Source organism: Stegostoma tigrinum, chromosome 4 (assembly GCF_030684315.1).
Source record: "Stegostoma tigrinum isolate sSteTig4 chromosome 4, sSteTig4.hap1, whole genome shotgun sequence".
NCBI classification, from domain to species: Eukaryota; Metazoa; Chordata; class Chondrichthyes; order Orectolobiformes; family Stegostomatidae; genus Stegostoma; species Stegostoma tigrinum.
This window is the reverse complement of record NC_081357.1, coordinates 40,788,920-40,801,684: the sequence shown is the minus strand read 5'-3', so window position 1 is coordinate 40,801,684 and position 12,765 is coordinate 40,788,920. Positions and strand designations below refer to the sequence as shown.

Sequence of the window (12,765 nt, the reverse complement as noted above, 5' to 3'; positions counted from 1 at the left end):
ATATCTACACGAGTTGGACCAAAGGGTCTGTTTCTGTGTGCTGTACATCTCCCTGACTCTATGATTCCAACAAACCAGTTGCCCTTATATCAGTTGTAAGGAATTTGCTAAAACCTGGTTGACAATGAATCTGATTGAGTACTGTCAGCATTGATTTGCAAATCGGAAATCAAGTTTGAGGAACTTGTTTTTTTGAAGATGTTACTAACAAAATCTATAAAGTGGAGCTGATTGATATAGTATACTTAGATTTTCAGAGGGCTTCTGATAAAGTCCCCCAGAGGAGGATAGTTAAGAAAATTGCAAAAGCACATATGATTGAGTGTAATGTTTAAACTGGCATGGTTTAATGCTTGGATAAGATGGAAAACTGAGTAGGAGTAAATGGGTCATTCTCATGATGGCATGGTGTGACTTACAGGGTATTTCAAGGATCAGTACTTGGTCCTTAGGTTTTTACAATCTAAATGACTGATACAAAACTTGGAACCAAATGTATATTTCTGAATTTGCAAATGAATCAAAGCTAAATGAGAACCTGTGTTGTGAGGAAGATGTAAAGTGGCTTCAGGAGGATTTGCACAGACTTGGTGACTGAATAAGAACGTGGCAGATGGAGTATGTCATAGAAAAGTGTGAAGTTATCCACTTTGGTAGGAGAAACAGATATGCAGAGTACTTTAAAATGGTAAGAGGTTGAAAAGTTCAGGTGTACAAAGGGGCCCACATGTCCTTATCGATTAGTCACTCACCAAAGGCTTTCAGGCAGGTGGAGCATGCTATTAGGACGGCAAGTAGAATGTTATACTTTTTTGCAACGAAGTTTGGATGAAGTCTTGCTTCAATTGTGTAGAGCTTGGTTAGACCTCATCTGCAGTTGCATAAGCAAATTTGTCTCCTTATCGGTGTATTAGATTTCAAAAAGCAATTTGAAATGTTACTTTCCATGAACAAAGATCTCTCAGCCTGGGAGTTACAGAATTGCAAATTAAGCAGTAGTGCAAAGTAAAAATAATTTTAACCAAGAAGTGTTAGAGTGGGCAGGGATATATTTTGAGCTGATCTGGAAAACAAAGACAGGAAGGGAGGAGTATGCCTGATGTAGATCATATTGTAAGTGTCACAAAATGTTTGGGCAAATGTAAAAGTTGGTTTTATGGAAAGTGTCAAAAGGACAGGGGAGTATCACTAGAATGGATCCTAGGGAGGAAATTTGTAAGTTACTTAGACTTATACTTAATAAAAATCTCAACTGAAACTTAGATCATAAAATGTGAGGCTGGATGAACACAGCAGGCCCAGCAGCATCTCAGGAGCACAAAAGCTGACGTTTCGGGCCTAGACCCTTCATCAGAGAGGGGGATGGGGTGAGGGTTCTGGAATGAATAGGGAGAGAGGGGGAGGCAGACCGAAGATGGAGAGAAAAGAAGACAGGTGGAGAGGAGAGTATAGGTGGGGAGGTAGGGAGGGGATAGGTCAGTCCAGGGAAGACGGACAGGTCAAGGAGGTGGGATGAGGTTAGTAGGTAGGAGATGGAGGTGCGGCTTGGGGTGGGAGGAAGGGATGGGTGGGACGAAGAACAGGTTAGGGAAGCAGAGACAGGTTGGACTGGTTTTGGGATGCAGTGGGTGGAGGGGAAGAGCTGGGCTGGTTGTGTGGTGCAGTGGGGGGAGGGGACGAACTGGGCTGGTTTTGGGATGCAGTGGGGGAAGGGGAGATTTTGAAGCTGGTGAAGTCCACATTGATACCATTGGGCTGCAGGGTTCCCAAGCGGAATATGAGTTGCTGTTCCTGCAACCTTCGTGTGGCATCATTGTGGCACTGCAGGAGGCCCATGTCATCTAAAGAATGGGAGGGGGAGTGGAAATGGTTTGCGACTGGGAGGTGCAGTTGTTTGTTGCGAACTGAGCGGAGGTGTTCTGCAAAGCGGTCCCCAAGCCTCCGCTTGGTTTCCCCAATGTAGAGGAAGCCACACCGGGTACAGTGGATGCAGTATACCACATTGGCAGATGTGCAGGTGAACCTCTGCTTAATGTGGAAAGTCATCTTGGGGCCTGGGATAGGGGTGAGGGAGGAGGTGTGGGGGCAAGTGTAGCATTTCCTGCGGTTGCAGGGGAAGGTGCCGGGTGTGGTGGGGTTGGAGGGCAGTGTGGAGCGAACAAGGGAGTCACGGAGAGAGTGGTCTCTCCGGAAAGCAGACAGGGGTGGGGATGGAAACTGAACTTGCTTTGTGACTTGCCACAACCAATGCCACAGGAGGTTGACTTATTACAATTGAAACGTTTGTCCTAAAAGTCATGCCTGTCGCGACCATTTGTTATTTTGTTCCTTTAGATGTCTATCTTGCTCATTTGATAAGTCTTGTGCTTTATTTCTAATTTCATATTGCATAAAATCTTCCCTTATCCACATGAAAGTATTTTCTGCCCAATAATATCAGCATTTTTAAAAAAAGTAAACCTATAGCAGCAAAAATAAAATTGTTTCGATACAACCTCCATTGCAACTTCCCACCCATCTCAGTGCTTAAATCTAGGATACAAATTTGATTTAAAATCATAAGCTTAACTTTTGATTCAGTGCACGCTGACCCATCACTCCTGCTTACAGAGCCACACTTGCCCACATTTCAGTATTCTTTGGGCCAAAGCTTCTAATATACCCAAAAAGAATGCTAATTGTGAACCACCAAAGCAGGTGATAACTCTTTTTGTGGCGTCTCTATAATTTCACCCATGAAAGTATTCGGGTAAGAACAATTACCTGTATTGTACTTGTACTGCTTATTGAATTTTTTCCCCTGTGTTCACTGATGTTCGTGGAATTACACATAAAGAGTGACTATTCGTAGGAATCAAGCTGAAGACCTTCCTGATCTGAATAGATCAGATGTTCTTAGCTATCAGAGAAGATTTTGTAAGCCAATGTGACTCCTATAAGAGAAGTATATAAGAGACAACTTGTGACTTATCAGCGTGCTTTATTTAATCTGTCACTGATACGGGTGTCACTGTCGCTATTCTTTTTTCGTCCTTGTTTCTTTTTATGATTTGACCTTTAATTTTATTGGTTATCAATTTCCATTTTTTTTAATAATGCATTTTTAGAAACTATGGTGAAGTCAGATTGGCAAAATGCTGTTTTAAATTTGCAATTGCATTTGGCTTAAATAGGATCAAGAACAGATGAGGTGCTTGGCAGTAAGGCATCATCAAGACATGCCAACACTAACTGTCTAGACTTCTGCATAACTCACATGATTAAGGGCAACTTAGATGAGTCATTAGAAAAAGAGCATGGCCTGTGGAGCCAGTGGCAGTGAAACCTAAGCAAATGCTCGAAGAGAATGGGGAAGAGCATGCAGAGAATTGATGGGCAAAGGACGAAGGGGAAAAAAAATCTCAATGAGAAACCTTCCTTTTAAAGAGCTAAAATATTTGAACATTTTTGTTCAACATTAGCACAGACAATTTAGCGTAATTTGTTAGAAGAACTATTGACCATGTGTCGCAGAGATTAGCAATCTTTCAGAGATCAAAATTGTGTTGTTTCAACTGTCAGTTCACCACCATCCACCCACCACCTCATTTTGCCAATTGGTTCATTATCTCCTTCATGGCCAGTTAATAACATTTAAAATCAAAAACGTCCTTCCCCTCTCCCTCATCTTTGAAGGTCTGCATTGCCATTCACTGGACTTTGCAGGTAAATTAATCAATTGGAAAGCATATGTGATTTACTGGCGGTGATTAGTAGAGGAAACAAAAACAGCATGATTTTGTGATGGCAAAAAAATTTGTGTGTAAGCAGACTTCTGGATATTAAAGAAAATGAAAAAAACACAAAAAAATTGGAAAAAATGATATAAGCTGAAGAAAAAGCACTTGAGTCTCAATCCACGTTTAGCCCAAAGTACATGTGGTGAGTTTCTTTTGTCTAATGAAACCTAGGATGATTACATGGAGGCTTTGGCCAGACTGCATCTCACGGTTTCCAGGGCATTCAAAGTAAATAAGGAAATCAATTTTGAAGTTTTCATCCATAAAGTAGATGGTTTATCTGATGATCACAAGATAGAAACACAAAGAGATATTCACCAACGAGCAAATGATGATCTTGCAGATGCTGGCTTGGAAAAAATTCACCTCAGGTAAGAACAGATCATAATATACTTCCTGATTTTGATTACTGAATGGCTTCTATAACTATGCTACAATGCATTTATAACTCTACATGCATTCTGACACAAAAGATGAAAATTAATCTTGTAAAAGGCCAATAATTGTAATTTTCACATTGATTTTTGTGGAAGCTTGTTGGACAAATTGCTGCTGCATTTCCAACATTACAACAGTAGCTGTGCTTGAAAATACTTAAATTGACTGTAAAGTGCAAGATGTGATGTAAATGAAACTTATTTTTTCATTTACTGTCCTGATCAGTATTTCAAGTCCTGTACATCTTGCCAACCTTGCATGTAATTTCAACTTCCCATCGACAAAAATCCATATATTGGGCTGTATAATTAGTACATGCTTGTGTATTTGTCTGGAATGTATTTGGTATACATCACAAAGAGGTCAAGAGCATTATTCATTCCGAAAGCACTAACAAGTATTACCTAGTGAAGGAGGCGAGCTATAATGATTACTCCTGGAAATTAAATTAGGACATTGAAGAAGAATCTCATGGTCCAGCGTGACCCCCATTCTATGATTAACATCAAGGCCAGGGATCAACCTTGGTTCATACCTAAAAATGAGGTGCCAACCTGGTGAAGCTGCAGCACAGGACTAATTGCATGCTGAACAACATAAGCATGTGTTAGAGGTAAGCAATCTCATGACTGACAGATCCGATCAAAGCTCAGCAATTCTGTCATAGTCAGCTGTGAATGGTAGTCGACAACTAATAGGGGTACAGGGGTCTCTACATATATGCTCATCCTTACTGAAAGGAAAAATAGCTCAACAGTGCACAAGAGAAGGTTGAAACATTTGCATTAAACAGCCAGATTGCCAAATGGATGACATGTCTCAGCTTCGTTCTGAGGTCCCCAATTGTATAACATATCTCAGTCTTCAGCCAAGTAAATTCAATCTATGTGACTTCAAGAAATGGTTGGAAGGACTGTATATAGAAAGGTTTACGGGCTCTGAAAACATCCTAGCTATAGTATTGCAGATGTGTGCTCCAAAACTAGCCATATTTGTAGCCAAGCTGTTGTACGATACATACACCCCTGGCATCTACCTGACAATTTGTGAAATTGCACAGGTATGTCCTGTTCATAAACACCAGGTCAAATCCAATTAAGCCAATTACCACTTCATTAGTCTCCTTTCAATCATCAACAAAAAAATGGAAGGTGTATATTTAAGGCTGAGATAGAAAGATGTAGGAGAATCAAGGATTATGTCCCTGTCAGTAGTGCTCACTTTCCATGATAAAATATTTTTAAAAACTCAGCAAATCATAATTTAGATTTACTAAGAGATAACCAATAATTGTTCAAAATAGTTGTAAGAAGTTTTGCATTATTTTATTTTACAGTTTCTATTTGACGAGTATTTATGACCATTCAATATTTGAAGCATTTAGTAAAGTGGTGCAGAAACTGATTCCTCAGCTTCCGACTTTAGAGAATCTTCTAAACATCTTCATTTCAGTAAGTTCTGTTTAATAAGTATTGCTGCTTGGTATGTTTCTAAAAACATTTTGGTTTATTCTTAAAGGAATACACTCATATCAGTTTTACAAGCATACATTAATCTGATCATATTAATTGAAAAGAAATTGAATATTGCTGACGGTATAAATATGGAAGTACATCTGAAGTGCTTAACAAACCTAATCAGTCCCCTTTATGGCCATTATTTTATATTTTATTATATTTCCCTCATATTTTCAACAGCAACATTGAATCTATTATGTGTTGCAACTCATGTGTATTCTGTCTCAATACAAATACACTTTATATTGCCTTTTTTGAGCAGAAGTATGCTGGACCATTTTTTTGTGGTGCATTCAAGGCTTTGTCAGGTTATTTTTAACTTAGGCCTGTTGTCTTAAATATAATACTTGGCTCCTAGAATTTCAGTTGTAGTGAGTAACAACTGCAGAAAATATTGTAGATCCAAGTCTGTTTTATTATAGGGAAAATAATAGGAAGAATTCAGGACAGAATAATTTGTATCTGGTAGTACACTCAATTTGTTGTGCTCAGATCAACAAACTATCTTGCTTTACAGTACCTATGGCATCACAAATTTGTGGAAAGATGCAAACATCTAGGATCAGATTTTTGCTACTGAGGTGCGTAGCTCAGGTCAAGTAATTTCTTGACTTGGCAGACCAATCCCAGTTTAATAAATCCCTTTTTGATCAAAATCTCATCTTGGGTAGGTTGAACAAGGTAGAGTCAGGTTTGTCAACCCTGAAAGCAATTTCAAGATGGCCAGAGCTGCTGGCAGACACCAAGATGATCTGTGACCAAGGTTTGTGTTGGTTCCCTGGGTCTTCACCCAGTTCTCCTGGAAGCTTTTGGGCCTTCAATCCTTCACCCTTCCCACATTTCCCATGTTACCTCCATGCCAACTTATGCCCCCGTCCCATATACATGGCTTCTCATGATCGCATTACCCTTCTGTGCCAGATGATGCCACCAATCCATGTGGCCTCACGTACCATTATGAAACCATGGTGCCATCATGCCACCAAGCATGGCCCCCCCCGGATTCCCATGCCACATCACATTCACAGTATCTACTGTGAGTAAACCTCAGGAGACATGTGGAAATGAAGAAAACTTTTAGCTTTCATTCCTACAAATTGGATCACAGAAGCACTCCTATCTAAAAATTGACTGAAAGATTTAAAGTCTCCTCAAGTGGTCATTCCTGTATAAAAACAAACACTCTTCAAACCCTTAATTAAAGATGCATAATCCTTTTATTGGTTTCTTTGAATTGTTGATTAAACTGTGACCTCAGCACTACTTGCTGAGAGAGTTTAACTTTGAAATTCAGCTGAGCATTTGTAATAATAGCCCTGGAGAAAATATCAACAAATAACTCCATTGAAATTTAGTGACCAGATGGGGGTGACTTTCTTTAACCTACATCTGTCAATCAAGACAGCCCGGCGAAAGATTGTTCTTTTTAAACTCTCCCTGCATTTAAAAAAATCTTCAGATGACAAAACTTAAACCTATCCACTCTACAAGAACATCCACTCCATCGGTCATCAGAAAACTTGGAACTATTACATTTGAGTTACCACATTCATATCGTTGATATAGATTGTAAATAGCTGGGGTCTGAGCACTGATCGTTGTGGTACCAAATTGTGACAACCTGTCAACCTTAGAATGATTTATTTATTCCTAGTTTCTGTTTTTCTGTCTTTTAACCAATTCTCAAATGCCAGTACATTACCCAATTCGATGTGCTGTCATTTTGCTTACAAACCTCCTGCATGGAACCCAATTAGAAGCCTTCGGAAAATCCAAAGATGCCGCATCCATTTATTTCCCTCATCTATTCTGCTAGTTACATCCATAAAAGGCATTATCAGGTTTGTAAAACATAATTTCCTTTTCATAAATTGATGTTACTTCTGCCCAACCCTATCATTATTTCTCTGTTGTCCAGTACCTTTTATAACTCAAGCGTTTTCCCAACTGGAAACATTAGGCCATTGATTGACATATTTTCAAGTCTGAAATATCACAAGCCTGACATATTTTCAGTTGAAATTGATAAGTAAAGAAAATACTGCAACTTAAATCAAAACAGAAAATACTACCAATAATGTTGATTTTATCTCAACCTAATTTTTATTGCAGAACTGTAAAGCAAAATGATACAAAAAGTCTATCTCAACTCCAAAACTTAATGCTATGCTTTTGACATTAACAATAAAAATCACAAGGTAGCACTGCAGTTTGAAAAAAAAAGGAAACACCTCAATTGCTTTGTCAATGTTCTGCTTCTGTTGTGTGCTTTTAGATGCACCAGTTGTTCACTTTTTTAAGTACCTGGGATTGCATTAACACATTTAATTCACCCTTCACTATCAACACCACACTAATGTCTTTGCCATTTTTACGTTTGACAGTGTTTTGTTTATTACAGAATTCAGGAATTGAAAAAGCCTTCCTCTTTGATGTAGTCAGCAAAATCTACATTGCAACAGACAGTATACCAGTCGACATGCAGACTTATGAACTCTGCTGTGACATGATAGATGTTGTATTTGACATATCCTGCATATACGGGTTAGTACCTGACTGAACTTGTAACAAAGAAAAAGATGTAACTTCTTACTGTGATTTTCCTTTTACTACTAGCAGTGTAGATTATTTCTTAATATATAAATTATTTATTTTCATCCGGCCTTTAAGTGGCTGATAGACATGTTACTTTCTGTGGACACTCTGCTAATACCACTGTATTCACAATCCACAAAGATGTGTGAAAGAGTTTTATTGTTTTTGACTTCTAAAATTTTAACTTGTTTTTCAGAAATAATTTCATTCTGACAGCACAGGTGGATTTAGGCATGCTGTTGGCATCCACACATAACCTACTATTCTGTCCTCTTGTATATAATACATCTGTGCATCTGCAGAAACCTTGTTCTTACAGGCTAGCTTGACTCAAGTTGCTGTAATTTTCTTCTACCAATTTGAAATCTAATGTTAATTTGGCATGTCCTAATGTACTGATTCAGTTGATCAGTTTTAACTTACATGGTCAAATGTCGCTGAGAAATTAACTCTATATTTGTACCAGTTCCGAACAACAGTCAATTATTCTTCAATTTATTAAAAAAAAACAAAGCCCTTCAGCTTGTAGGAAATCTGAAACAAAACCAAAAAAAATCTAGAACACAGCTGATCATGCAGCATCTGTGGAGAAAGAAACAGGTTTGAAATTTTGGTAGATGCTATTTCGCTAGAGATAATGGGAACTGCAGACGCTGGAGAATCCAAGATAACAAAGTGTATAGCTGGATGAACACAGGAGGCCAAGCAGCATCTCAGGAGCGCCTGAGATGCTGCTTGGCCTGCTGTGTTCATCCAGCTACACACTTTTGCTATTTCCCTAGAACTCAGTTTAGCATTTTGTATGTTGTTTTACTCTGTTTAAAAATGAGTTGTTTCTTTGAAGTTTTATTTTCACATTCTTTTCTTGGATTCTGGATTATTGTTTCATAATTTCTGAACTTGTGGTATTAAATGAGTTTGAGTCTTTTTTGACTGCAATCCAAGTGTGAAATGCATGGATGCCAGTAATGTACAACTTGGCCATTTTGCATAGTGATGCTTGGGCAGTAAAATTAAAAGCAAAATTATATTTTCCAGGCTCCAGAAAGGGCTCCCAAAACTGTCAGTTTTCAGCTGAAATTCCGGGGGTCACAAGCTCCGAGGCAGCAATGGCTGCTGTAGAGTTCAGATCAAGAGCTAACGGTTGTGTGCTCCTTTAAATCATCAGATTTTTAAAATAATGGCCATGGTTTAACTGACTGATTGAAACCTGATTCTTGGTCCGAAAACACCTGTGAAAAGTTGATGATTTACCCTGCAAATATTCTACTCCAACCCTCCTCCCCCTCCAGTATGACACACTGCTTCCCTCTTGCCCCACTGACAGGTCTGCCCCTCAATCACCATCCCTGGGGTCATGGCAGTTTTCAAGCATAAAAACAGTGCTGTAAAGGGGAAAAGGTTTTTGGAAGTGCTGCTGTCGAAATGTTTTTCTTATTGTACACTATGAGAAATTCCAGAAGAACCTGATGCAAAATCACTCTGCACTTAAGCTAGTTAGCATAACTGCCTCACAGTGCCAGGGACCCGGGTTCAGTTCCACCCTTGGGCGACTGTGTGGAGTTTGCACATTTTCCCTCTGTCTGCGTGGGTTTCTTCCGGGTGCTCCAGTTTTCTCCCACAATCCAAAGATGTGCAGGCTAGGTGGATTGGCCATGCTAAATGACCCATAGTGTTCAGGGATGTGCACATTAGGTGGATTATGGGGAGTGGGTCTGGGTGGGATGCTCTGAGGGTTACTGTGGACTTGTTGGGCCGAAGGGCCTATTTCCACACTGTAGGGATTCTATGATCTTGAAAATTAATTTGATGTCGGCCACTATTGTCAGACGTGGTTGCCTGTTCAGATGTAGAAAAATAAGATCGCACTTTTAAGCTTATGGAAGGATTCAGCTTGTTAACAGTTTGGAGGAGATCCTTTGAATACACAAAAAAAAATTACTGAATACAATCTTGCATTCTATTTACAAAGTAGACATATAGACTTTATTGCATTTTTTTTCCCACTCTCACCCATGTTATAATTGCACACCAGTTTTACCCACTTAATCCTACTAATCAGAATTGCATGTGTGACTATTTTCCTCTGTACATTTTTAAACTCAAAAGCGTTATTAAGATGTTGTTGCTTTTTAATATTAACAGTTTATCAAGCATTTTTTAACTTTACGGGGGAAGAATTACATAGTTAGAATGGAATTCATATTTTACGAAAATATCAAGTCATTTCAATGGAATTTATTATTTTGAAAGTTCAATGATAAAGAGTGTTGTCTACTAAGTAGTTATTTTAAAAAAACTTCTAAACATTCATTTTACCAGAAAATACACAAAACTGCTTATTACCAGATGTTTTTTATTTATAAACCATCACTGCACCACATTTAGCTAATTGTAATGTTTGAATAGTTATAGTTTTAGCAATGTTAGAAGCTAAATAATTCAAGCATTTAAACTGATAGAAATTTAGGATTTTGTTTAAAAGGCTATTAATTTTTTAAGATTTTTATGCTAGGTACTTTATTTGAGTTCAGGGTCACCAGTAACTACTGAAAGCAGATCTGTGGGCCTCTGCAAAATGGAGTCAGATTTTAATTAAACAATATCTGGGTATATATGATCAATCCTGGGCTCAGTCGGAAGGTTTTGATGTGGTTGACTTTTGTTTCAGATGGTGCCATGTAGTATCCTCATCCTTTCTAGGAGGAAGGATATATTCTGTAGCAAACTAGTAATCAGGCCAATAAACCAACAGTTGTATATTTATCTTAACATTGCACGAGAAAGCCTAATAAACAGTGTATCTGCAGTGAGTACAAAGTTATAGTAATCTCGATGTCGAGAGAAATAAGCTTCATTTCTGCTTAAATGTTGAACATCAAAACTGATCCTTGAAGTACAGTAATTTAGGTCATATACGTTGAAACAATATTGCAAAAGGCTTGTTGTTAACTTCTTATCCTGGATGGCCTCAGACCGACTTGTGTTGGTTGCAAGTTGCCAGATGATGGAGTTTTTTTGAAGACGTGACAAGGAAGATTGATGAAAGTAGAGTGGTGGACATTGTCTATTTGGACTTCAGCAGGGTGTTCAATAAGGTTCCGCATGATGGACTGGTTAGCATGGTTAGATCACATAAAATATAGGGAGAACTAGCCATTTGGACACAAAATTGGCTAGAAGGTAGGAGACAGAGGGTTGTGGTGGAGGTTGGTTTTTGGACTGGAGACCTGTGACCAGCAGTATGCCGCAAATATCAGTGCTGGGTCCACTGCTTCTTCTCATTTTCATAATTTAGATGTGAATATAGGAGGTATGGCTAGTAGGTTTGCAGATGACACTAAAATTGGTGAAGCAGTAGAGTGTAAAGAAGGTTGTCTCAGAGTACACTGAGGACTTGATCAGACGGGCTGAGGAGTAGCAGATGGAGTTTAATTTAGATAAATGTGAGGTGCTGCTTTTGGTTAAGCAAATCAGGGCAGGACTTATACACTTAATGTTAGGGTCCTGGGGAGTGTTGCTGAATAAAGACACCTTGGGGTACAGACTTGGTGTGCTTCCCTTTTATTGGTCAGTGCATTGAGTATAGGAGTTGGACTGTCATGTGCAGCTGTACAGAACATTAGTTCGGCCACTTTTGGGATACTATGTTCAGTTTTGGTCTCCCTGCTATAGGAAGGATATTGTGAATCTTGAAAGGTTCAGAAAAGATTTACAAGTATGTTGCCAGGTTTGGACAGTTTGAGCTATAGGGAAAGGTTGAATAGGCTGGGGCAATTTTCCCTAGAGCATTGGAGGCTGAGGGATTATCTTATAGAGGTTTATAAAATCATTAGGGACATGAAAAGGGTGAACAGCCAAGGTTTTTTCCCCATGGTAGGGGAGTCCAAAACTAGAGGGCATAGGTTTAAAGATGAGAGGAGAAAGATTTAAGAGGGACCTCAGGGATTACATTTCACTTAGATGGTGGTGCATAAATGAACTGCTAGAGAAAGTGGTGGAGGCTGGTACAATTACAACATTTAAAAGGCATCTGGACAGGTAACTGAATAGGAAGGGTTGACAAGGATATGGGTCAAATGCTGGTGAATGGGACTAGTTTAATCTAATATCTGGTCAGCATGGACAATTTCGACTGAAGGCTCTGTTTGCATGTTGTATGAGTCTGATTTTAGGTCAACTTTTAATTCACACCTCTAAGATTCAGCACATTACGATACAGAGATGGCTAGCCAGACCCAAGTGGACTCCAAAAACTGGATTTGCAACACAGTGAAGTTAAAGCATGAAATGATCCTAAAAATTGACCAATTGTTCCTATCCTAATTTTATGAGTATCAGATATCAGACACCAAGTTCATAACTTCAACAAAAATTAACTTATCATTAATACTTTAACTTTAGCACAGCAAAGCTATACAGGCTAATCTAACTAG

At 38.8% G+C, this 12,765-nt stretch overlaps 1 protein-coding gene across 3 annotated transcripts in view; it reads left to right on the top strand.

Moving 5' to 3' along the window:
- The window catches only part of LOC125452212 (ras-related GTP-binding protein D-like), a 31,152-nt gene that overhangs the window by 6,626 nt on the left and 11,761 nt on the right, over nucleotides 1–12,765 (top strand). For all 3 annotated transcript variants that reach the window (XM_048530352.2, XM_048530351.2, XM_059645286.1), the window contains exons 3-5: nucleotides 3,951–4,150; nucleotides 5,554–5,668; nucleotides 8,136–8,278. In XM_048530352.2, the coding sequence (XP_048386309.1) occupies nucleotides 3,951–4,150; nucleotides 5,554–5,668; nucleotides 8,136–8,278 (458 nt within the window). The remainder of the gene's footprint in view (nucleotides 1–3,950; nucleotides 4,151–5,553; nucleotides 5,669–8,135; nucleotides 8,279–12,765) is intronic.